A 27,196-nucleotide genomic window follows, 5' to 3' on the forward strand; every position below is an offset into this window, starting at 1 on the left:
AAAAAAAAAAAAAAAAAAAAAAAAAAAGAAGAAGAAGAAATATGTGCAGGTTATTTGAAGATCTAGGGAAGATTTCAAAAAAGCAGCTACAGATGTTGAAAGTGGTTGCCTCTAGGATAGAGCAAATGAGAGTGACAGCTTCTGGTTATATAACAAGCTGTAGGGCTCCTTGACATCTCATATTACATATTTGATTTAAAAAGATAGGAGGCCAGAGATTTAGCTCAGTGGTTCCACCACCTGCCTTGCAAGCCCAAGGACCTGAGTTCAATCCCCAGTACCAAAAAATAAATAAAAAGATAGGGGCTGTGGGCCAGGGATTTAGCTCAGTATTTCCACCACCTGCCTCTCAAACACAAGGACCTGAGTTCGATCCCCAGTACCACACACAAAAAAAAAGAAAGACAGGGGCCGGACATTTAGCTCAGTGGCACTGCACCTGCCTCACACGCAAGGTCCTGAGTTTGATCCCTGCTATCAGAAGAAAACAAAACACATTCAGGCTTCCTTTCATTGGTTTTCTTGTGCTATGTATATTAAAATTCAGAAACACAGGAAGGACTTTCAGAGAAAATATTTTTACCCTGAACTCAAGGGCTATGCAACCTTAAACATGAAACATACAAAGCTCCTCAATTTTTCCTGTTCTGTTACTATTTGTTAATAGTGATAGACTTCATGTGGCTTTTGCAGGAGCTCAGCTGCTGAGGCAGAGGTTTGGTTAAAGTGGGGAAGGGTGGGGACGCTGTGCTTTCTGATGGACACAAATGTCCCCCAGAACGAGTCACCTCACCTGAGCTTACAGCCAGTCTGCATATTGTATCCGAACAGCACTGGGGTCCGGAGCCCCTCCTCTGCAAGGCAGTCTTGCTCAGTTGTGCTACGAAGAATAGTGAGTTGTCCGTATCTATCCGTGGTCTGAATAATCGCAGACATTCACTGAGAGTTAAGGGACAACTGCCCAGTGCCAGAGAAACTTGATTCTCAGGTAAGAACGATGTCACACGGTGACACCGGACCCCCCTTCTCTAGGCCTCTAGGAAGTTGACAGTTATTCCTGGGGGTGGGGCACAACAACAACAAAACCTCATTGTAAGTGTTTTCCTTGATAAGTACATCCCAGGAGAGAGATCCTCACAAAATGGCACTTCAAAATTAAGTCCAAATTTTCTAAGCAATGAAGTTTGTTTAGGAGGCTGTGTTTGAATGTGAAATAGAATGCATCCAAACATCGACTCTTCTGTCTTCTTGTGTGTTTTAGAACACTGGCATCTGCCCCTGCCATGCGGTGTCCCCCGAGCACCGGTCTCCACTAACTCCCCACCCTGGGTCACCAGGAGGAAGCTCTGGCCCACAGAGTCCTGGGCGAGGCAGAGAAGTGCCCTCCACACGGAAAGGATATCCCTTCTGGGGCCGCAGCCCGGCGGCCAGTGGGAGCCCTACCACGTAGCCAGGGTTGCCGCTGAGAGGAACAGGCCTTGTGTTTTGCTGAAAAACAATGCAGAAATGTGCCCCCCCCAATAATGCTCATTTTAATAGGGAAATGGCAGGGAGAAAATGAAATGCTTTTCATAAATGTGGAATTACCAACCAATAAAAGAACCTCTCCCCCTACTCAGAACTATAAATATATCTGCTGAGTGTAGGAGGACATCATGCTGTAAAAGAACAAGCGAACATGGCAGGGAACCTTGTCCCCAAGGAGAGAGAGACACAGGATGGGCTTGGTTGAGTTACAAACCCCAAGCCCACTTGAACCCTCTGGTCAGTACCAAGGGTGAGCTGCAGTCATACTGCTAAATTGATTTTGTCTCATTAAGAAATTATAATTCCTTTTTTACTTGGTAGCTGAAACTTGGACAAAATGCTCCAACTTACCTGAATAAAGTGAACTTCAAACTTCTGCTGCAGGGGGATGGATGCACGGTTAACCGTCCCCAGAAGCAGTGAGAGGCCCACTCTGGTGATCTCACCTAAGTCTGTATACGTAAGGCTGTACTTCACCTGAACAAAATGAAACCCCAAATGCACCAGGTCCCCTTCCATTTCAGCGGCCGCATTAATAATAAATAAAAGAGCCATAAGCAGCAAGTCCTTTTCCATTTCTTGCAGGTTTTCTCCACCCAAGCAGATCTGAGCAGCATTTGCTGCCTCTTGGGGCCTAACAAATGCGGTTGGTCCAAACAAAAGGTGATCAGCCCAGCTCCACAGAGGAGACAAGTCCCAACAAATAAAATGACAGCAGCATCAGAACTGGGATGCAAGCTGCTAGGCTTGTACAACAAGTAAAGAAGCATCCTCTGAGGAGATGGCACAAAGGCAAGCAGGTGGCCAGGCCAAAAGCAGCGGCACCGCAGGGTGGCCCAGGGCCCCCTTTGGAGGGCATCTCCTTACCCCATTAGATGGGCGGCTGGGGTCTGCCACAGACAAATGGGATGTAAAAGGCCACATGGGCGCCCACCTCAAGCACAACATTAATGCAGATCCTGTCGCGCCCAGAATCGACAAGAGAAGGCAGCCGTATGCCAGTGTCCTCCAGGAGGGTCCGTGTTTTATTTAGAGATTGAACAGTGATGGACTGGACAGTGATCGGGACCTGAGAAGTAAACAAGGCCTGGATTATTAAAGACTCCACACTACAACAGAGGCGATGGGGCTCAAGTAACAACAGCATGAGCCCCAGCCCCAACCCCACCGCCTTGTGCAATGAGGGGAGCGGAACAATATACACGTGCAAAACACAAAGACGGAGTCAGCTGGGGCTTGGTGAGAGAGCACACACGAAGCCTGGCTTCCAACCCCAGCACCAAAACACCCCACAAAAACCAAACATATCTTTGTGTCAGTGCACATTTACATTCACAAAGAAAATATTCCAGAAGGCTGTAACCAAAACTTTAAAAATAGATACCTCTGAGAAGGTGTTAACACAAAAACTTCCAAATGAATGTTCATGGCTGCCTGGTCCTAATAGCTAAAAACTGCACACAACCCGAATGTGTATCTCTTGATAAATGGGCAAATAAAATGTGGCCTATCCACACAAAGGAATATTATTCACTGTAAAACTGAAGCACGATACATGCTACCATGTAGATGAATAAAACATGCTAAGTGAAAAAAGCCAGACACCAGAGGCTACGCAATATAAGCAGTGTCATGGTGGTTGCCAGGGGTAGAGGACAGAGCCAGGAATAATGGAGAGATAGAGGTAATGAGCACAGGGTTTCCTCTTCAGTGATAAAATATTCTGGAATTAGTGGTGATGTTTGCATGACCGTGTGAATGTCCTAAAAGCCACTGAACTGTGGGCTTAAAAGTGGTTAAGTTTGAGGCTGGGGGTGTAACTCAGTGGTACAGGGCATGTTTAGCATGTAAGGCCCCAGGTTCAATCCCTAGCACCAACAAGCAAGCACAGAAGTTTCTACCACACATCTACATACGTGCTCTTGACCCTAAACACAACTCCTACCAGTAAATCCACACACGAGCACAGCGTGCAGCCCCAGCATCCTTGGCCACGGCCCTCAACCCCCTGAACGCAGCATGACTCAGTGAAGCACGACTTCTCCACACAGCCTCACACACACACAAACTGGCTCTCTCTCGGTGGGGCTGTGGACACCACGGAACAGACAGCAAACAGTTAAAGCAGAATCAGGAAGCCCTGGTGATCCCAATGCTATGAAAGGACACTTGTCATTTGTGGTCATCAGCAGCAGCAACAAAGCAGCAAGCAATCGTCTAAAGACGGCTGGGCCTCCAGATGAGACCCAAATCTGTCACAGGTACTCCACATTTCAATTGGGGAAACCACTTAGAAAGGACCTTGATGTATCCAGTTGTTTTATCGATTTGGACTTTGCCCTCAGCCTTGTGCCAAGCTGTCTATAATTTAAAATTGGTAAGTACTAGGGGAGTGGTGGGCAAGGCAAGTGAATTACAAATTCAAAGCCAAGCTGGGACAACAAAGAGAGACTCTGTCTCAAAATAAAAAGGGCTGGAGCTGCAGCTCAGAGGTAGAGCATTTGCCAGTGTGTGTGAGGCAGGGCCCTGGGTTCCATTCCCAGCACAATATAAACCCAGCATGTGCACACACACAGCCGTGCCATTATTGAAGCTGTCTCTTTAGATAAATCAGCAGTCCTTATGTATCTGCTCCTACAACCAAACACACCTGCAACTGTCCTTCCAGGTCAAGGCCTGTCACAGTAGAATGTGAGCTGTCTTGTGACAAGAATGGCAGGAAGACAAAGCCAATCGCTGCTGTGCCCTCTTCCCAACAAGCTGCACCAGTGACTGGAGAGCCCCGTCAGGAGCCCTGTGCCGTGAGCTACCGCGCTCCTCTGCCTGACTCAGGGAGACCCAGAGATCTGGGAGCGCAGTGCCGACCCAGCCCCGCCAGAGGCTCCAGCCATGTGAACACCTGTTGCCTGGTGTCATTGATGGAGCTGCCACCACCATCCAGCAGGGTCACAGGCATGAGGCAGTGAGACTGGCCTGCTCTCCTCAATGTCCTGTTTGGTCATAGCCATCTCATACCGTCCCCTGGGAAAGCAGCAAGCACACTTGGGCAGAAAACACTCTCCTGGGCGGATCAGAAGCCAGGGACTGGGATTCAGGGAAATCACAGCAGGCTTCACAAAAGGGCAGGCAGGACCCAATCTCCATATTGCTGACCTGAGAGACCCTGCAAGTTTTGTCTTTTTTCCTTTTAGACAACTCTCTGCTACTAATTCACATGCTTGTCCTTTACGACATAAGCTTTGGTGTCACACAGCCATGAGGTGAAATCCCAGCTGGCCACATCCTGAGTGTGCAGCTGCAGGAAGCACAGGGGATGCATGTGAAGCTGGTGACACGGGCCTGTCATGTGGCAGAGTACACCTCTGAGGCCAGACAGCCGCATCCCCACCCCAGCTCTGCTGTGAGCACGCATGACTCGCCTGCCCAAGAGAGACCGCAGCGGGGCCTGCTGAGTCCCACACTTAGGAAGGATGGTGACTGGCCCCCACTCTGCGCTCCTCGGCTACATTGTCACTGTGCATGACAGGCTCCCCCCACCCTGACGGAGCCCCCCGTCAGCCACTCGGCGCTCGGCACGTAACCCACGACCCGTACTCGCGTGCTGCTCTGAACATCGCGGGCCAGGCGGAAGGGGCGTTGCCACAGACTTTCCACTCTGGAGCAGCAGAATCAAAGCCCGTCCTAGTGGCTGGAGGAACCTAAGGGCTTCACATGGCTTTCGAACTGGGCTCCTCAGAGGGACGGAAGAGGAAGCAGCCTGGCTCCGGGACCCACTGTGCTGTGTGCTGGGCAGGGCTCTGTTGAGGTTGTACCAGAAAAACGGGCCAGGAACTAAAGCAAGCTCCTCTCAGGTGAGGAAATACAGTCACCTGGCTCATCCTTCTCCATTGTCTCCTTAAACCTACATCTGTGCGCAGAGACTTAATGAAATAATGGCACCCTGTCACTGCCGGGTGTCTCCTGCCTGCTTCTGCTTGCCTGCCCCAGGCCTCTGCAGATAGACACCTTCTGCCCACCCTCCCAGGGGCTGAGGTGCCTGGCAGATGAGAAAATAACAAAGCTGAAGTTGCGCCTAGGCTGGCCCATTCCACAGGCTTTGGGAGACCACGGCAAGGCCACTGCCTCAGGCCTCCTTAGGGACTGTGCATAGGGCACAGACCTGGAATAAGGGGCAGGGGACCCATTCACAAAGACCCCTGGCTGGGGCGAAAAGGCCTTGCACAGAATCCAACCCCAGCCGCCCCTGAGGTGCCACCTGCCACCCAGGGCAATGCCAGGGAGTCTCTGCTTCACCCGGAGCAGCCTGGGAGGCAGCGGCCCTCCTGACAAGAGACCAGGGTGGTAGCAGCCATGCCCACTGTCTGTCAGGTGGGATCTAGCAGGCTGTGGTGCAGCTCAGCAGTAGAAAACTAGTCCAGGATGTGCAAGTCCCTGGCTTCTATCCCCAGCACCTCAAAAAAAGAAAAGTAAAGAAAAGGAAAAGGAAAAGGAAAAAAAGAAGAACCCTGAAAATCTGAAGTACTGCAAGGAATTTCCCTATTTCACACTTCTGCTCGTTGTACCCTGTAATAAAAATGTACCCATCTCAAAGGGCCCAGTGGATTATAAACTTGCATTCCATTAAGAAACTCTCTTACCTGTGTTGTCGAATTGGGCACCTAGACAAAAAGAAACCACAACAAATCTTGTTAAGTATGACAAGGAGAAGCATTTTCATAGCTCTTTCAAACCTCGGTCAAAGGCCACACACTCATTCTTAAAGATCTCACAAGGAGAACACCAAATCTGCCTTAATCAAGGGATGCCATCTACTGTCTGCATCTGGGCCACTGTCACGGCAGTTTCCTCCTCTTTTCACCTCCTTCTGGTTGGAAACACAACAGGCCAGCTCGGCCAGCTGGAGTCACGGAGCCTCCACACCCTGGTGTCATTATTGCACATTGCCACATGGCCACTGCTACCATAACTGTGGGGAGGGAAGACGCAGCCCCCGCCCTCCTGGTCACTCTCAGAGCACCTGTCTTCACAGGAAGGACATCATCCCTGGCCAGGAGCTGCCCATGGCCTCTTCCTGTCTTCCTGCCAGGTACCAAGCTTTCATCTCCAAACACAGCCAAGATCTCCTGAAGGACTCGATCTCCCTCCTCCTCCTGACCTCATCCCCACTCTTGAGCCATTGAGAGCTCTGACTGGGGGTGAACAGTCATGTTTGGGGAGGTCTGTGCTGAAAACTTTCCCAGATGCCCCAGATGCTGTGAGAAGACAAAGTAAATGGAAGAACTCAGGCCCAGAGGGCTTACAAGAAGAGAGGGAGAGAGAAAGGAGACAGAGGAAAAGCTTCATTGTAAACACAGAAGCCCAGATGCAGACGAGGCCATGGACTGACTACCCCTACACCCCCCACACACACGATCCAAAAAAGAAATCAGAGCCAGGTGCAGTGGCACAAGCCTAAAACCCCAGCTACTCAGGGTGATCACAAGTTTGAGGCCAGCCTAGGCAATTTAGCGAGATCTTGTTCCCAAAAAGAGGTTGGGATATAGCTCAGTGACACACTGCTTGCCTGGCATGCATGAGGCCCTGGGTTCAATCCCCAAGACCATACACACAAATACCAAAATAAATGGGGGGAGGAGGGCTTTGGACAGTAATCTTGCTCTGTTTTCTTTTTGTTAAGACAGGGTCTCACTGCATAGCCCAGGCTGGCCTTGAACTTGCTGCCATCCTCCTGCCTCAGCCTCTTAAGTGCTGAGATTTTAAGTGTGCACTACCACGCCTGGATCAATAATCACATGGTTTTCCCATTGCTCCCTTGCCCCGTGATGACTTCTTCCTGCTCCAGAAACCCTGATTCCTTTCTTTTCCCAACTGCCAAGCTCATCTGCCAACCAAACAGTGGATTTTATCTTCTTTTCTGGTCTGCTTCTACAGAGAGCTCTTTTTGGTTCTTATGTGATTATTTCTGTCCTATACATTAAAGCATTTTAATTATTTCTAAAGTTTTTAGGTTCCTGGTAAAGATTTTGTTCTGTTCAGGAGACAGACATCATTGGTTACCAGCAAAATGAGTGAAAGAAAAATATGAGCTACCTATATAAAAACAAAAATATTTAAAGGATTAGTTCAATAATCACTGATATCAAAGTCCTTGAGAAATTTCAATCATGCAACTGAAATTATTCTATACTTGTCATACTTCAGAAGGGCACAAAGAGCCAGGTATGGTGGTGAACACCTGTAATCCCAACACTCTGGAGGCTGAGGCAGGAGGATCATGCCAAGTCTGAGGCCAGCCTGGGCTACATAGTGAGTTCAAGACCAGCTCAAACTGCATAGTGAGACCCTATCTCAAAAATAAAACAGTACAAAGAACAGAAAACATACCTAATGAATCAGTTCTACTTCAAAATAATTCTTACCCTCAGAATCACAGGGCTGCTGTAATAATCCATCCTAAGGGCCTCCATTTCTTCACACTGTTCTAAATGTATGCTTCTGGTGCATTTAACAGCCTGGTTCACCAGAAATGCTGGAATCATAACATTCCCACGAGCAAAAAAAAAAAAAAAACACACACACATACACAGAAATGTTTCAGCTGTGCAGTGGTAACTCATTCAGGTGAAAATGCAAAATAAGTTGTAACATAGAAATGCAATATATTTGAAGTAGGGATTAAAAATTAGTGTTCAACCAGGTGTAAAGTTCACAACTCAGAGGGCACAAAAAGATACCAAACAGTCCCACCATGACTCCAGCCCTGGCCCCACCCGGCCTTCCCCACGGGCACCAGCAGGAAGTCACTGGTGCCTCTTTCTGGAAATAGATTATGCAAATCAAAGAAAATATGTACATGGAACCATTTATAAATTATTTTTTCCACTCCTGGAAACAAATGCATGCTAGATACACTGTTCTGCCCCTTGGTTTTCCACTGAACAATGAACACCTTGAAGCTCAGTCCATCTCAGTAATGAAGAGCTTCCTGTGCCCTGCTGTTAGGGTTTAGGGTTAATTCATGTCCTACTGGAGATGCAGCACCATGATTCCCCGGTCTCCTACTACTGCACACCTAAGGCTCTTCTGCCCTCCTGTTCCCAACAATGCTGCGTCTACTATCTTGCACGTGGGCCAGCATTGCTGCAGGATCAACTCCCTGGGGTTCAACAGCTGGGTGAGAGGGCTCCATCATTTGTAATTCTGATACACGGTATAGGCAAACTGCCCCTCACGGGGCGGGGGGCACTGATTTACAATCCCACAACTATGGAGATGAGTGCTTGAGCAATGTCAATCTGATGGGTGAAAACAGTATCTCAATTCAGCTTTATTTTTCCCTGTTCCCAGCATGTGCAAGGTTAAGCATCTTCTCAGAAAAACACATTCCCCTCCTTTTTTCTTTTATTTTGGTTTGGTTTTTTTGAGAAAGGGTTTCACTACATATTCCAGGCTGGCCTTGAACTTGCAGTGAGCCTGCCTCAGCCTCCCAAGTGCTGGGATACAGGCATGTACCACACCACACGGTTCCTATTGTCTGTTACTTAGCCACCTCATGATGGGGCTCTGGGCTGTTCTGCAGCTCCCCTATCACTCTGCAAAGGAGCAGGGACTGTGAGAGGCAAGGGAGCCCAGCACAGCATGGCCACAGGCTGACTGCATGGTTCTGTCCCTACTCCACCACTCTGTGTGTGAGCCCAGCAAGAAAGCCCCTGCCTCTCCATTTCCCCACCTAAACAGTGGAGATTCTAACCTCACCTCTAAGGATCACTGTGAAGATGGCCTGGAAAATCACAGGCATCACTTAACACAATGAGTAGCACACAGAAGTGCTTGGTAAACGCTGGCTGGGGACAGCCTTGGACCTTCCCACACCTGGAAACACTTACCAGCTAAGAGGGCTGTTTTCAGGTAGTGAGCTGCTCATCACTCCCAGCAGTCAAGCGTGAATGTCTGGCTGGAAAGATTCCTGCCCTAGGTTGGGTACTGAACTCCAAAACCTTAAGCCTCTTTCAACCCCAAGATTCTGTTTCTAGTTGTGAACCTGTTTAATCATGACGGCTCTAGATGTAAATTGGCTGCAAGGTCTCTTTACAGAGAGGAAGAACAGCAGCCACTCTTACCGGCAGGGTTGTTGTCAGCGCACAGAGCCGATGTGAGAGGCGAAGGAAATCTCAGAAACAGATGTGGAGACGCCTCGGGAGCCTGCAGAGGAGCCCCGTACTGCAAACACAGAACACAGCCACGGTGAGCACTCGCCTGGGACTCCCAGGGCACCAAGCAAAGGCCACGCAGCACTGGCGGTCACCCTGATGTACAGACGCCAGGCGGGCCCTTGCCCACAGAGAGCTGGCGAGGTGCCGTGTGGGCACACATCGCTGGCTGTGTATTGGGGAGGGCACACAAGATGCCAAGCGTGCGCCTCTACAGACGGGGCACAGGGGCCGGACAGGTGCGCTTCACGAGCATTAATCCAATGGCACTTACAGTTTACATTAGAATTATGCCACTGTTATGAATCAGTATTTTATGCAAGAAGGCCTTTCTTTCCCAAACTAAATCCCCCATGAAATTCTTCCACGACATTCAAAGCCCAAGTTTATAGCTATTGGCCATACGGATAATTCTTGTGAATTTGAAAGTTTACAACAAATGCCTTGGTGCGAGTGAGGCTATGGGAAAATGTCTTCCCACTTATTGTAGCTGGAGCATAAACCCCTAGAGTCTTTCTGGATGGCAGTCTGCTTATCGCTGTTTAAATTTCCCAGGCATTTTGACCAAGCTGAACTATCTACAGACATATACACTAAGGATTTGATCAGACAACTGCACGAAGATATATATATACACGGGAATGTTCGTTATTCTAATAGCAAAAACTAGAAGCAAATGTCTGTTAGGAGTAGAACAGCTTGAGCGGGGAATGGTGGTATAGCACCTGCCTACTGTGCATGAGGCCCTGGGCTCGATCCCCAGGTTCAGAAGAGGGGAATGGCTCAAATATGCTGAGAGGAAGACTTTGTAAATGCTGCTCTAGTACAAGGTCTGAAAAGTCACTTTCCTATGCCTATGTCTTTCTCATCAGGGAAATGGGACAATGGTGTGTTGTTCCCAGGTTGTAGGAGTAACGCCTGGAAAGCTCTATCTTCCTTGCACAGGGAAAATGCTCAAGAAACAACAGGTTTTGCACTGACATGGGAAAAGGCGCAAGATTATTACTGAAAAAATAATTTCCTAAAGTAATGTAGATAACTATAAATCCAATCTCTATATAATATATGTACATTTATTTCATAGATGCATTTAAAAATCAGCAAGACTACACATCAGTATTTCACATGCAGGAGTCTGCAGTATGAATTTAAAGAAATTTTTCCTGGTGTGGGTGTGAACCCAGGGCGTCACACAGGCTGAGCACAGCTGTGCTGAACCACACCCAAGCGCCTGCAGGGTGAATTTTATTGGAGACCAGGGGCCTTTACATTTCTTTTTTTTTTTTTTTTCTGATACCAGGGATCAAACTCAGGACCTTGTGCTTGTGAGGCAGGTGGTGGCACCACTGAGCTAAAGCCCTGGCCAAACTTTAGATTTTTACTCAGGGACCTCTATACATCTGCTTTTAGAACTACTGCACAAAGCTAGGCATGGTACATGCCTGTGATCCCAGCACTGGGAGGCTGAAGCAGGAGAACTGCCATGAGTTCAAGGCCAGCCTGAACCACATAGCAAGATCCTGTCTCAAAAAACTAACAAAAAACTAGTATACTTCCCTTTTAAAGACATACTTTTTGTTTTTTTGGCTTTTTTTTTTTTTAAACAGGGTCTCACTATGTAGTTCAGACTGCTCTGGAACTCAACTCTGTAGTCCAGGCTGGTGTCGAACTGACAGCGATCCTCCTGCCTCAGCCTCCCAAGTGCTGGGATTACAGACATGCGCCATCACACCCGGCTCAAAGACATACTTTTGAAAAACAGTTTATTCAGTGTTATGTTACATTTCAATGCCTTACTAAGTGATAGAAAATAGTGCATATTTTCCTAAAGTCTATGAAACTAAATACAATTTCGAGACAAGCATCCAGCTAATCCGATATTCCTAGCAGCAGACCTGCAGAATTTTGTTGCATCTCTTAAGGCTGAAAACAAAGAATTCTGCAGAGGCAAAATAAATGTAGGCTTACTGTGAAAAAGCCCTATGTAATTTTCACAACTTAGAAACATGAACATACATTAAGGCCAGACATAGTGGTGCACACCTGTAATGCCAGCACTTGGGAGGCTGAGGCAGGAGGATCGCTGAGAGTTCAAGGCCAGCCTCAACCGTATGGTGAGACCCTATCTTGAAAAACAAAACAAAAAAGGGGAAATATAAATATGAAAGTTTTTAATATATAATACCAATTCGAAGTCTTGAGGAAGCCAGCTTTGCTGGTACCATATTGAAAGTTAACTCACAAGGACAGGGTATTATGACATGATGAACAAATTAACATTCTCGGCTCACCTCATATTTAGTAGAATCCAAAGCATCTGATTTGGCTGTAAAAGAAACATCTGCTTCTGCATTCAATGTAAAACCTTCAGATGTTTTCATCCACTTATTAAAACTGTTCTCATCAGGCACTTCTGGATTAATGAAGGATAATGCAGGTTTATCTGTTTTTAGAAAAGGTATTTTAAATCAGCATAAAATTTGTACTACATATGACATCTGTAATGTTTTTGAAACAGTTATTAGCACTTAGGCTGATATTTTTAAAATAGAGTCTTTTTGCATGTTCACTTCTCCGAGGACTTCTGGAGACCTGTTAAATAAACAGGATCCTAGGCTAGGCCTGCTTCTCCCAGTGGGAGAATAATGGTTTCCCCTGCCTACAGGTAAACAGCACAGGAAAAGCCATAGAGAATCCATCACTTTCTCCAGTCCAGGGACTGCAGAGAAAACACACTGTGTATGGAGGGCGGGAGAGGCTGGCATACATCAGAGAATGTGGCAGTCACAGGTCAGCTGTCACTTCAGGTAACAAATCACAGTGCATATACCTCAGTTTTTAATCACAAGAACACCAAACCAAAATATATAAAGACATTCCAAGAAGACGATGAATTTGGACAAATAAAACTATAACTGCATTCCTGATCTCTGATATCCTGAGAACATTTCACACTCACATGTACTTTGAGACACTAACTTGAGATGATGCTCAGATAAAAATAAAGATCTGGTTTTCATGCAAATATTCTTAGTAAAAAGAAAAAGGAAACAGAAACCACAGGTAATGTTCACAGCTAAAGCTGATTTTCAACCATTATGTAAGGAGGAAATAAGGTTAAAACACACACACAGATAACTAGGCAGATAAAAATGTGGATTCCAGTGCGTGTCTATATAGTATAAAACTTTAAAACCAAGTATAAGAAGTCAAAAGGCCACTACATAGCACAATTACTTGTAAAGAAACTGTGCGTGACACAGATCTGTAAAGTTCCTTTCAGTTACCTGTAAAATGGCCCCACACGTTACACATGTACAGCCAAAACAGTTTTCTAAAAATTTAACTGAATAAGGCTTTTTCCCATAAATTTTATTTTTTTTAAATTTCTTTGGTACTAGGAATTGAACTCAGGACCTTGCACTTGCCAGGCTGATGCAGCACCACTGAGCTATATCCCCAGCCGTTTTCCAGAGATTTCAAAGAAAACATTTCCAAAGTTTCACAAAATACCATCTATCAACATCATTTACTTACAGTTGGTAGTATGAATGCAGAAAATAGATGGATTGATCTGGTCAACAAGTTTGAATATCCTGTGAGGTGGGTTTGCTGTGAAATTCAATGAGTAGATGGCTGCTTTTTGAGTGCAGAAGTGGCTGTCACCTCTGGAAATTAAAAATAATAAAAGAAAATTTGAAGGCAAAAGCATACAGTTTTAGCGAGATTATTTTTAAATTGTCAGATGCTTGTACTACAATGGAGGGTACTTCTGAAAGCCATGTTAAAATAGAATCCATCGTTTCTTAGTTTCTTTGGTGTTAAAATATTTAACATTTGAAAAGTTCTCCATTAGAGGAAAAAGTTGAGACAAGTATATTATTAACTTCTAAGGCAATCTTCTCAAGTATGTAATATAGATCAGGGTGTAATTCTGAATGAACCTTGTAAACTCTGAAAGTATCAATTATATAAACTTTTGTAGCACTTTAGGCTGATCATAAGTACTCAGAATAGATCCAAAATTTCTTGTCTTTAGGATAAAGCTGTCTTCAAAAGATTGTGAAAATATGCAATCACCTGTAAGACTTGTAGCCTAGACATTATTATACAGTCAAGTCTTCTATCAATCCCAGAGTAGCAAATCCAATCAATTTGAAGCATACATAGATATGGTATGAAGATAAAGTTATAACAAAAATGGCATTATAGGCTGGGGATCTAGCTCAGTGGTTCTGACACCTGCTTTGCAAATACAAGGTCCCTAGTTTAATCCTCGGTACCAAAAAAAAAAAAAAAAGGTATTATATTCTATATACTCCTTTAAAGCCTTACTCAATTAAATCATAGTATTTCCCATATTACCAAATGTGCTTTGCAATACTAAATGTTTTCCTCATTGTGGTGATACATAACTATAATCCCAACACCCTGGGAGGCTGAGGCAGGAGGATCACAAATACAAGCCCAACCCAATTTAATAAAAACCTTGTCTCAAAATCAAAAAAGGGCTAAAGATACTGCTCAGTATAAAGACTACTGGTCCATACTGTATACCTAAAATGTACCAATAAACGCAATGAGAAAAAAAAAAATATGGGTCCAATTCCCACTACCTATCAATCAATCAGTCAATAAGGCTTCATCATATACCAGCTTCTGAATACACCGCATTCTGGTTTACCAATCCTCTTCTGCTGGTGTAAGTTGTGTCTAATTTCTGCCAATCATATATAAAGCTATATGGCATCCTTGTACATATATCTTTATAACTACCTCTTAGGACACATTCCCAGAAGTGGAATTGCTAAGTCAAAAAAGGTACATTATTTAAGGCTTCTGTGACATGGCCAAATCGCCCTCCAGAAAGGAGGGCTGACTCACTAATGCTATAGTACGAGTGCCTATTTCCTTGTACTCTTCCCAGGCGTGGATACTGTCATTAGGTTTTTACTGGTTGGGCTGGAATGGCTGGCCTTGAACTCACAGCAATCCTCCTGCCTCAGCCTCCTAGGTACTGGTATTACAGGCCTGTGCTACCATGCCTGGCTATGTAACAAGACCCTCTGAAGGGTTTTTAGCAAGGTGAGCGACAGCATGAGGCGTGAGCTTAGGAAGCAGAATGGGCAGGAATGGATGCAAGGCCTCTGGGGCAGGAAGACTCAATAGAATGGGGCTCCTAACTCCAGCTCCACTTGGCCGGCCCTCCAGTCCTGGGCAGGATCTCATCAGATCCTGAACCTCTCTCCAGTCCCACTGTTACAGGGCAGGGACAACTGCAATCTTCATCTGCCACAGGAACTTACTCTGGACCAGGCTTGGCCTCTGCGATCCTCTGTGCATGCTGCTGCTCAATTAGGTCACACGGGACCACAACTCTAAACCCCTTAGCATGCATGCACGAGCATGCGCACACACACACAGCTTTCCAGGGGCACAAGGCCCAGTCCTGCTCTCTCCTCCACACTCCTTGTACCCCAGCCCTTACAGCCATACAAAGCTGCCTGCACCCTCCTTTACTCCAGGACTCTGGCCAAGTGGCTCCCTTGACCTGAAGGGCCTGTCCCCTTCCTCCATGCTGGCTAATTTCTACTTGTCCTTCAGGACATAGGGCAGCCCAGGTCATCTTTTCTAGAAAGCCGTCCTTGGCCTGGCTGGCTGAGCTAGATGCTGATTCTCCAACTTCTTCCGTGGCTCAGAGCAGAATCTGCCATGAATTCATTCATCTTCCTCAGGCAACCACAAGCTCTTTAATAGAGGGATCTGAAGAACTTATCTTGATGCCTGGTGCTGGCAGCAAGAGGTGCTCAAGAAAGGCATGGAGAGGAGTGAAGACTGCTGAGTGTACACAGAGAAAGTGGACAAGAGGCTGCAAGCCTCCAGGTTTCTGTCGAAAGGCTTACCATAGAGGAAGTCAGAGGGAATACAAAGAATCATTTAAGGGTGAAGAAGAGTCCATTCATCTAGTCAACTTTTTTTTTTTTTTTGTAGTGCTGAGGATGGAACCCATGCTAGGCAAGTGTCCTACCACTGCATTCCACCCAGCCCCGTCACTCATTTTTAATGAGGTCCAACTGGATGACAGGGCCTGTTCTAGGCACTGCTGATACATAAAGGACAAATTTTTCTTGTGCTCGGGCTGGGCGTGGTGGCACACGCCTGTAATCCCAGCATTCAGGAGGCTGAGGCAGGAGGATCACTGAGTTTGAGACCACCCTGAGCTACATAGTGAGTTCCAGGTCAGTCTCAACTACATAGTGAGACCCTGTCTCAAAAAAAAAACAAAAAACAAAAATACCCCAAAAAACACAAAATTTTCTTGTGCTCTTTTCTTGTGAAATAGCCATCTAATGAGGGAAGTTGTTGATAGTTTTATTATCAACAGCTAAACTAGACAGAAATATTATAGGCAGTCAGACAGGGCTAGGCCCTGTCTAGGATTTTAGTCAGCACTTCCATTCTTTCATGTGTGTGTAGGAAACTGATAAATGTTTATTCACCTATCAATTGTGGTTGATAGGTAATGGGTATAAGCTTTACCTGTGAGCTTTAAAAACAGAAATTTTAGGGTGGATTTTGGGTAAAGCTTAGCCTTATCTTGCTGCTAAGAAAGACTGCCCAGGTAATTAGGTAGATAACTTGACTCTGTCTCCATGACTTCTTTTGCAGGCTGGGAAGTGATCCAATCACTTTCAATTTGCCGTCACTCTCTTTCAAAGAGTTGGAAAACAGTGGGTTTAGATCTCTTGATTATTGATTTTGTTAGCACTGCTTCCTTCTTTAAACATGACTGTTACAGCTAAAACCAACTGTAGCTTGTGCTTTTAGAAACACCTGCTAGAATTAGGAGTGTGAGTGTCCAGGAAAGATTGGGTCATGAGCTGGTAAGAGTGGCTTACCTTAGGGGATGCCTTGAGGACATGGAAATCAAGTACAAATTAAAGGAACACCAATTCTTTTTCTTGTATTTTCAGATGGGAAACTCAATGTTAAAATCTCACTCCTTTAAAATGTATTCTTCAACATTAGAAAATGTTCAACCCTCATATATTGAAAAAGAGTGGTTCAGTATTTTTCTGTACCTATGCATGGCCTGCCTAACCCTCTAGAACCAAAATGGAATTCAGAGAGAAGTAATGATTATGATGTTATTTCACAACTAAAATCATACTGTAAGAAAGAGGAAAAACCATCAGAATTACCTTATGTTCAAACTTTCTTTGCATTAGAAAATAACGCTTGTGTTCAAAATGCAAATGTAAGCCACAAGAAAACCAGACACCTCTGGCCCTAGGTATCCACTATCACTAAGCCTGAGATACCCCACCCTTACCCTTTGGAACCTGAGGATGAGGTTTCCAAGGCAACCTTGATCAAAGTCTCATCCAGCAATAACAAGCCTGAGGTTTTCACTACTTGCCCTTTGGAGTCTGAGGTCCCTCTCTCTTACCCGGTGGAGTCTAAAGATGAAGCTTCTAAGCCAGCCATAATTGAGGCCTCTCCTAGGCCATCCACCTGTAGCTGATTTTATTCAAGCCCCTCAAGGACAATATCCCTCACAAGAAGTAAATGGCAAATTCAGACATATTCATGTCCACAAGTCCTTTTCACTCAGTGACCTCAAACAGATCAAACAAGATCTGGGAAAGTTTTCAGATGATCCTACTAAAGTACACTGAGGTCTTTAGAGGAATTATGAAGACCTATGAACTAGACTAGAAAGATGTAATGTTACTCTTAAACATTGACTTCTAATGACAGACAAGCAGCAGTACAAGCTGCTATTACATGTGGGAATAAATATCATATGTTAATTTTAGAAGACCAGAAGACAGCCAGCCAGGGGAACAGCCAGTTCCCACTGAAGCCCAAGCAGTCCCTACCCAGGACCCCTACTGGCCTACCAACCAGATGGGAGATTAGGAGACATCTCCAGACATACATTCTTTTTTTTTTTTTTTTTTTTTTTTTTTTTTTTTTTGGCATCAGGGATCCAACTTGGGTCCTTGAGCTTGTGAGGCAGGTGGCAGAACCACTGAGGTAAATCCCTGGCACCAGACCTTATATTCTTAAAGGTCTAAGGAGGACAAGAACTAAGCCCTTCAATTATTTTAAATTGCCAATTATTCATCAAGAGAAAGAACCCTATACGTCCTTCTTAGATCATTTACTAGAGGCACTGATAAAACATACATCCCGTGATCCTGATTCGATAGCATAGATTATTTTTAAAAACAAGTTTATTATTCAGCCTGCCTCAGATATTAAAATAGAAAACTACTAAAGATGGCTTTTGCTCCACATAGTTCACTTGATACTTTAGTGAAAATTGCCTCTTCAGTATTTTATAATTGAAGCCAGGAGGAAGCCACGGGGAGAAAACAAAGGGACCAAAATAAAATGGCTGCCTTGGTCGTGGTCTTAAAAGGAATAACCTTAAGTCTGATTCTTGCGGCTCCAAGAAGAGGTAGGTCTACAACTACTCACCTGCTACTGCTGTAGAAAACCATGCCACCTTAAGAGGGACTGTGATAAAAAACAACATGACAAAAGGCCCCTAAGCCATGCTCTGATTTCAAAGCTGACCACTGGAGGTTAGACTGTCCTCTGAGGTGAAGGCCACAGAAGTCAGACCCACCTTACCAGCTGGTCCAACAAGACTAAAGGGCCATGGGGCCCACTGTGCCTTCTCCCTCTGGCCAGACTGTCATCTCCACAGAGGAGCCCAAGGTAGTCACGACTATAGAGAAAAAGGAACCAGCCTATTGCTGGACAGTGGTGCGTGTCTCTTGGTCCTTCTTTTCAACCTTGGCCTTCCTTCAGCTGTCACACCTCAGTAAAAGGAGTCACTAGAGAAGGGGTAACTCGCTATTTCTCACAACTTTCAGGCTGTAACAGGAATGGCTTTTTATACACTCCTTTTTTTTCCCCTGTGGTACTGGGGTTGGAACTTGGGACCTTGCACTTGCATGGCAGGCAGCTATAGCACTGAGCTAAATCCCCAGCCCTAAACATTCCTTATGCTGAGATCCTTTCCTGAGGGTAGTAGATTTAGCACTGTTTTCTATATCAGGGGTCTACAAACTGCTCCTGTATTTACAGTTACACTGAAACTTAGTTATGCCCCTTCACTCCTGTATCATTAGCTGCTTTTACTCAACCAAGGTAAAGCTGAGAAGCTGCAATATTTATTATCTGGCCTCCTAGAGAAAAAGTTTGCTGACACCGTTCTAAATACTCGACTCCATATCTGAAATCATCATACAGGCTAATAAAAAAAAAATGACATTCTAAAAAATGCTCCCAGGTTAAAACAGAAATCACACTCTTGAGCTCTGGTAGTTAACGCAGGCAGGAGAAAAGACTGATTTTCAACAAAGACTGGACCATGCTACAGTCAGAAAATTAATCTGACTACACCACCCCATTCTCCAGGATTTTTTTTTAAAACAACATTAGAAATAAATTCAACTTCCCATTCGGCCAATAAAAAAAAAATGCTCCCAGGTTAAAACAGAAATCACACTCTTGAGCTCTGGTAGTTAACGCAGGCAGGAGAAAAGACTGATTTTCAACAAAGACTGGACCATGCTACAGTCAGAAAATTAATCTGACTACACCACCCCATTCTCCAGGATTTTTTTTTAAAACAACATTAGAAATAAATTCAACTTCCCATTCGGCCAATAAAATTAGTTGTCATGGGAAAAACCCAGGTACTTCAAAAAAAAAAAAAAAAAGATTCAACCTGCCAAGTGTCAATTGTTAAAACTGCAGTGAGGCTAAATTTATAGTCACTCTGTTTCGATAGCAAATTGGTCCATCCTGAATAAATAAACCTTTTTGAAGTGCTAATTTTTTTCCAGACACTCTGAAATCTGAGAACAAATCATTCAAAGCAGTTTGTCTCTACCTTATAATCCACTGGGAGTCATTTGTTCTACAGGTGAGCTGTGAGAACTCCTGGTAGAATTATATTTCAAAGAGTACAGGCCTCCTATCTGCTCAAGTTTTTGTTATGGGTGCTGCGTCCACAACAAGAACTGCAAAATCAGACCACACTCTTCACCTGCACATGAGACTAACTGACTGATACAAAGAGTATGATAGAGATCTGTTCACAACTCCAGCTGAAATGGAATCTGCTCTCCACACACCCAACCATCCCATTCTACTCTAGGCACTGCACACTCTCTTTTGCTGCACTGTCACCCAACTGGGTGCAAGTAAGGGCTGCCTACTGCTTTACATATGGTTCTGCCCAGGATGGCTTCTGAACCGTGCAAAGCATGGGAAATCAGGTTTGGGTTTTTCAGCCTGGGGAGTTTTCACTTTCTGTCTCCAGATTTCACTGGCCTGGTTGGTCAAATTTTATCAAAACCATACGTCATACTCTTACGTGACAACTGGAACTGAGCAGCTGGAGAAGACACTGAAGTCCACAGAGCTGCAGTCAGGGTCACAGCAGCAGTTGACATCACACTGTGCTGGGGACAAGTCACAGACACACAGAGCAGCAACTGCAGGAAGAGGAGGGGTAAGATTCAGAGCGATGCCATCAGTGGGTGGTGACTGCCCCCTGCCACTACAAGGCGCCAGAAATCAGCTTCCTATGAAAGGCTGTTTGCGTTCCGTGCTGTGCTTCGGGGGAATCTGTGAAGTGGATGTTATTTGGTTTGAGGGCTCTACATCAGAGGCACCCTGAAGCAGCTGATCACCTGACACAGCAAGGTCTGCTTGTGCTCTGGCTACGGAAAGCTCAATATGAAGCTCAGACAGCTGCGTTTTTCAAGACTTTCAGGTGACCCTGATAACTGGCATGTATTTAAGAACCAGGACAGCTAACCATCTGCCTGACCATCCGAGCCATCGTGGGCCCATCCCCAGAGTCCCAAACCCCTTCTCTTCTAGAGAGTGCAACTGGAGGAAGGACCAACTTAACACCTCCAGGGAAAATGGTTTTCAGTCTCATCCCTCTTCTTAGTACAGTACGTGCAGCTCTGAAGCTGAACTCATATTCCAGGGCTTTGGCCAAGAATCAGGCCATCTCAGGTCCTTAGACTACCTCAGATAACTCAGACGACACAGCATGAAGGAAAGGCAGGACCCTCCACTACACAACCTTTAACTGTTGATGATGATTATCCAGATTTTTAATAGATGTAGTAATTACAAGAGGAAACCAAATATACAGTGAATATTTAAATTAAAAATTGTATTATAGTAAAAGATATGCCATTAAACCCACTCAGAGTATTGCCTCTCAATTTGAAAACATTTATGCCATCATTCCTGCCTCTTTGAGGAGCAGTTCCGGGAGTCCTCTTTTGTGTCTTTATGAGGTGTGATAAAAAATACAGTGAATTCAGCTGCTGAGGGCCATCCAACAGGCTCATAAACATTATGGTGTAACTTCCTCTACTTTACACACCAGAATGGGCAATGTGCAACTTCTTGCTCTTCCTCAATGTCAAAAAGATCATGAAAGGTAAACGCTGTGAATCAATTCAGGACACTGAGCCAGCCAAGACAGTACAACTAAAGACACAAAAGGACTCCAGAGCTGCTTCGGCAAATGGCAAGAATGACAGGATAAATGTGTTCAAAGTGAGGGGTGGATTCTGAAGGAGATTCATAGCAATGTATCATTGCTGTGATCAATTTTTAAAAATGTAAACATTTGCCAGCTTTTGATCATACGGCATTATGTGGATAAAGGCCACTAAATTAAAAAATCTCAGAATTTCAGGTACTAAATTCTCAGCTATATTTTGTCCCACTTTATCACTGATTAAACTTTCCTACTTTTTTACCCTGTGTCAAATAAGAAAAGCTTTTCAAAGAGCAGAACATGAGAATAAAAACACTGAGGTCATGGTACGGATTACTGCTTGGAGGGTAGAAATGAGAAATAAAATCGTATCCTATGTTTTACTTCTTTTTTTTTTTTTTTTTTTTTTTGTCAGAAAAAGATCTGGAGCCGAAAAAGCAAAAACCTAATAAGAAAAGAATCTCATGCAAATATTAGTAGAGGACTCATACAACATTTGTCTCTCTGAATTATTTCATGATAAATATATGGCACCCCAAAGTGCAACATACTCCAGAGAACAGTGTGAGAGGGGAAGGTTTTATCAATAAATATGCAATGCTCTTTCTTTTTTTTTGAGACAGGGTCTCACTATATAGTTGAGACTGACCTGGAGCTCACTATATAGCCCAGGCTGGTCTCAAACTCAGAACAATCCTCCTGCCTCAGCCTCCCGAGTGCTGGGATTATAGGCGTGCACCACCACACCCAGCTGTGCAATGCTTTCTTACAAACATCTTCCCCTTGGGTTACCTGCATCTATCAGCTTGTGTGCTTTGTAGATGGACCCCATGTACACTAATGTAACAAATGCAAAGGACAGTTAGGCCTAATGTGTTTAAACTTACAATCTTCACTCGTTTACAAAACTTAAAACCCTTATAGGTAGCTATTAGGCTCCTAAGGATTAAGCAATAGTATTTAATAACTTCAATGAGGAAATATAAAGGGCTCTGTTTGAAACCAAGTGCACTGACTCACGGATCTGTGGATCCAGCAGCACTCAGCTGCCCTTCTAAACCTCTCATCTGCATGCCTGCCTCAGACAGCAGGGATCGCTGTTCTCTTCCACCAGTACAGCCTGCATCTCATTCTGCAACTTTCCACCTAGCTCTCCAGAGATGGTCTCCCACTCCAACACTCACAGCTGCGTGGCCTACAAGTAGGTAGGACACCTGAAAAATAAAGATAACAGTGCCCACACCATTAGGGTGCATGATGACTAAGACACATCACAGATGAAATGCCTAGCCCTGTACCTGCCACACCATAAGCAATTAATAAATGAGTTATTACTGTCAGAAGTCAAAAGAAGGCTCCTTTAAAAAGGAAATCAAGCTGGGTGTGGTGATGCACACCTGTAATCCCAGCATTCTGGAGGCTAAGGCAAGAGAATCAAAAGTTCAAACTCTGCTGGAAAAATTTAGTGAATTATTGAGACTCTGCCTCAGATTTTTTTTTTTTTTTTTTTTTTGAGACAGGGTCTCACTATGTAGTTGAGACTGACCTGGAACTCACTATGTAGCTCAGGCTGGCCTTGAACTCACAGTGATCCTCCTGCCTCAGCCTCCCAAGTGCTGGGATTACAGGAGTGCGCCACCATGCCCGGCTTTGTCTCAGATTTTAAAAGGGCAGAAAATGTAGCTCAGTGCAAAGACCCTAGGTTCAAATGCCAGTACTGAAAAACATTTTAATACAAATTTACCACTCATACTGGGAAAATAGCCCTGAATACATACCTTAAACATTGATAGTTCAAGTACAGCTTCATTTAAGGGAAAAAGTGTATTAACAGATAGAGTGCTTATGTGGATAAAAGACAACTCAGTGCAAAAACCTTAGAAAATTTTGGGGTATTGAATACTTGGCTATATTCTGTCCTAATAAAGCACTGATTTAACTTTCCTATTAATTTACCAGGACAAGCAGTTAAATATAAAAGATATATTAAAGTAGCAAATATATTTCTCTGTAAGTTTTCTTGGTAGTGGGATTTGCACTTAGGGTTTCGTGCATGCTAAACACACACTACATCACTGAGCTACACCTCTGACCCTGTATTTTTTCTTGCAGACTACTCAACTTCCAAAGGTGGCCTTTTGGAGAAATAATGGCTCAGTAACTCGAATTAAGGCCTAGAGTTCAGGATGTCAGAAAATGGTGGCTTTTTAAGTTACCAGAGCCTTAAAGAAAATCTTTTTCTCTCAAAAAGAGATTAAAATACATACCTATTGACGTACTCTCAATCCAGACACAGGATTAAAAAATAATTTTGAGATCGCAAAATTCCCTTTGAGAATCTGCTGACTACTATGACCTTCACCCCAGAAATAGATATTCACAGGGCCTGGGATTTAGCCCAGTGGCACCGTGCCTGCCTCACAAACACAAGGTCCTGAGTTCGACCCCCGGTACAAAAAACAAAACAAAACAAGAAATACATATTCACAAACTTGAACTCACAAGGAGTCAATGACATCTCCCGAAGTCACCATGTCAAATCAGATTACAAAATATTCATTAAATTTTGGTTTTTTTTTTTTTTTTTTTTTTTGGTACCAGGGATCCAACTTGGGTCCTTCTGCTTGCAAGGCAGACGGTGGAACCACTGAGCTAAATTCCCGGCCCAATATGCATTAAATTTTAAATTACAGAATTAAAAGATCACTTTCTGAGATATATGTTGACTGTCCCTAAATATAAATTCTCCGAAGTAGGAATAACCACTCATCCCGTACCTTTCCAATCCCAACAAAACACAAGACCCCTGGCGCTTGCCATTGGAATCAACCACTTCACCCAGTCACACTAAGCTGGACATTTGACGTCTGTTTTTAATAAGTTCAATGCAGCTTATGCATTAATTTCCACCGCTGTCCAAAGACCTACTTAATTTCATCTTCACATTCATTCATTATTGTCTGTAGCATTAATGATATCCAGAGCCAAGTACTTTCAAAGATCTGATAAGGCCCCACTCGCCTTCTGAGCCTCGGTTTCCTCGTCTGTATGGCATGGACAGTATCTACCAGGGTCACTAGTGGGAGAATTCGCATCTATGAAACACTCAACCTGCCAGCACATTGTAGATGTTAAACTCTAAGTCATCACCCAGGCTACCTTTCCAGTTTGGATCACTCTGGACCTCCCAGGAATTAGCGTTTGGTACCCACCATCCGTGACGGGGGTAGGCCTGGGACCGGAGGAGGGCTCCGGGGTCCTGGAGGTGCCTAGGAACCTAGGCGTCAGGGAGGGTCCGAGAGGGCCTGAGGGTGCCTCGGTGGAGTTGAGGTCCTCCGTCGGCACCGCGGGGATGGCCACGGTTTGGGCGCTCACGTAAGTCCAGCGGGTCAAGAGCACCAGCAGGAGCGGCTGGAGGCCCTGAGGCCCCATGTCCCAGTAGAATCCCGCGGGCCCTGCGCCCTGATTTTAAATTGCCTGGCAACCGCGACAGCCCAGCGCGAAGCACCATGGGAAAGGGCCTGCGAGGAGGCTATCCGCTAGAGGGGCGGTACCTGGGCGAGGCCGGAGTGGGCGTAAGGGGCGGGGGCAGGGCGTGAGGGGCGGGGCCTGGGCGAGGCCGGACGCGGCCTGGGTCCCGTAAATCCCACCTGTGGTTCGTGGTCAGCCTCCCGCGCTTATTTAAAACATATGGATTTCATAGGGCCGGGGGTTTAGCTCAGTGGTTCCGGTTCCTGCTTCTCAAGCTCAAGGACCCGCGTTCGATCCCCGGTACCAAAAAAAAAAAAAAAAAAAAAAAAAAGTGGATTCCTGGTTACACCCTCACGGGATTTTGAGTTCATAAGTATAGGACAAGGCCCAGAAATCAATATTCCTAACAACACTCGCAGCTGGCAAGTGGAGGAAGTTTGGGAACCACTGTGGAAGCACATGGAATTCAGTCACACCCCCATCCTGTAATCATTGTGTTTCAGACCCTGTCCACCCTGGCATTGCCTTGCAGAAGGTCTCCAGAAAACTCTGTGTTGTGATAATGGGGACAGGTAAATACTTAATAATTTTACAAACAAAAAAAGCTTTGGCAAAAATTAAATAGACTCATTTATAAATCTTAAAGGGGAAACAAATCAAATCTAACTGGAATTTTACCCGGAGGCTACAAGATTTAGGAAAGCTGTTCACTCGGAACTGCTCATTTGGTAGGTGCAGAAGAGCAGGAATGCTGGCTGTGCTTTTGACAGAGTTCTCAAAATTCAGAAGTAGATGTCAAAATACTTAAACATATCACGATACAAGCATTGCCAATTCAGAATGCCAAACAGTATACATACCTAGATTATTATATTTGTATGGCGACGCTAAATCATCAAAGTGACATGTTTAGCACCTTTGTGTGGCATTCCAGAGGCAGTGTATAAAAATATAATTGAATCACTCAAATATGCAATACAGATAGTTCCAAAATTTTTTTCTACAAAGGACTGTTTTAGCATGTGACTGAAATCCTGGACTACTTTTAGTGCTTTTTTTTTTTTTTTCTGAGACAGGGTCTCACTATGTAGTTGAGACTGACCTGGAACTCACTATGTATCCCTGGCTGATCTCGAACTCACAGCAATCCTCCTGCCTCAGCTTCCTGAGTATTAGGATTATAGGCATGCACCACCACACCCGGCTACTTTTAGTAGCTGATGAAATATTTCACTAAAAAAAAAAAAAAAGCCACTATATTTTCCATACCTTCATCTTATAACTTCTCAAGTCAGGATTTATTTTCTTTTTGAAAACTCTTTACTTTCAGGTTTCTACCTTCTTTTCTGTTTCTTAATGTCTGTAAATCACTTTTTCTTATTTTTTGGTTAGACTGCACATGTGTGTGTGTGTGAGTGTGTGTGTTGTTGGAAATTGAATCCTTCACACTAAACTACATTACCCAGCCCCTTTTTTATTTTTTATTTTTGAGAGAGGTCTAAGTTGCCCAGCCTGGACTGGAATTTATAATCTTCCTGCCTCATCCTCCCAGAGTGCTAACCACCATGGCAAACTTCTGGTTTGAAATTTTTAAGCCTAAAATTAAATTAGACTTAATTTTGGCTGGATTAAAATTTTGATAAAGTGCTCTGTGGGTCTACCATTCTTGTCTTTATGATTATGTAACTTCTAAAATCCTCTTAAAGGCTCACATCTCATGATTCCAACCTGGGAAAGCATTTTACTCTCTTTTGTCTAATCTCAACCCTCAGTGGATAGCCCAAAAGTAATTACATGAAGCCAGGTGTGGTGGCGCACACCTGTAATCCTAGCACTCGGGAGGCTGAGGCAGGAGGATTTACGTGAGTTCGAGACCAGCCTGGGCTACATAGTGAGGTCCAGGTTAGTCTTAACTACATGGTGAGACCCTATCTCAAAAAACCAAAAAAAAAAAAAAAGTAATTATATGTCATCTAACTTCTTACAAAATCAAAATGCAGATGGCATTAACTCAGTTTTACAAACTTTAGGAACACAGGAACTTTTCATTTCACACGTGACCCATTTCTGCCAGTTTTTCATCTTTCGACTGAAAGCATTGTCTCTTCCTTTGCCCTGACTTTTAGTAGATTCCCTCCTGAAGATGGAAGGATACAAGGAAAGGCTGAGACCTTAGGTCCATATCTTGCCACAAACCTCAGCATTTGGGTTATGCATAAATGCAATTTGTATCTTTTTTTGTTTTTGTTTTTTGTTTTTTGTTTTGGTACCGGGAACAAACTAAGGACCTTGTGTTTGAGAGGCAGGCAGTGGCACCATTGAGCTAAATCCCTGACCACTGCATAAATGCAATTTAAAATATCCATCTTGGGCCGGAGATTTAACTCAGTGGCACGACACCTGCCTCACAAGCACAAGGTCCTGAGTTCAACTCCAG

General features: G+C 44.5%; 1 protein-coding gene across 1 annotated transcript in view; it reads right to left on the reverse strand.

Annotated features, from left to right (window-relative positions):
* The window catches only part of Tctn1 (tectonic family member 1), a 29,348-nt gene extending 4,533 nt beyond the window's left edge, over window positions 1-24,815 (reverse strand). Inside the window, exons 1-11 of the mRNA XM_019204558.2 lie at window positions 24,501-24,815; window positions 20,137-20,257; window positions 13,275-13,405; window positions 12,029-12,180; window positions 9,648-9,747; window positions 7,947-8,056; window positions 6,165-6,185; window positions 2,462-2,596; window positions 1,879-2,004; window positions 1,403-1,488; window positions 794-934 (exon numbers count right to left, since the gene is read on the reverse strand). Coding sequence (XP_019060103.1) covers window positions 794-934; window positions 1,403-1,488; window positions 1,879-2,004; window positions 2,462-2,596; window positions 6,165-6,185; window positions 7,947-8,056; window positions 9,648-9,747; window positions 12,029-12,180; window positions 13,275-13,405; window positions 20,137-20,257; window positions 24,501-24,720 — 1,343 coding nt within the window. The 5' untranslated portion in view covers window positions 24,721-24,815. The remainder of the gene's footprint in view (window positions 1-793; window positions 935-1,402; window positions 1,489-1,878; window positions 2,005-2,461; window positions 2,597-6,164; window positions 6,186-7,946; window positions 8,057-9,647; window positions 9,748-12,028; window positions 12,181-13,274; window positions 13,406-20,136; window positions 20,258-24,500) is intronic.
* Between the last annotated feature and the right edge of the window lie 2,381 nt (window positions 24,816-27,196).

Source organism: Fukomys damarensis, unplaced genomic scaffold (genome assembly GCF_012274545.1).
Source record: "Fukomys damarensis isolate Sample0158 unplaced genomic scaffold, DMR_v1.0_HiC HiC_scaffold_12, whole genome shotgun sequence".
Classification (NCBI taxonomy): Eukaryota; Metazoa; Chordata; class Mammalia; order Rodentia; family Bathyergidae; genus Fukomys; species Fukomys damarensis.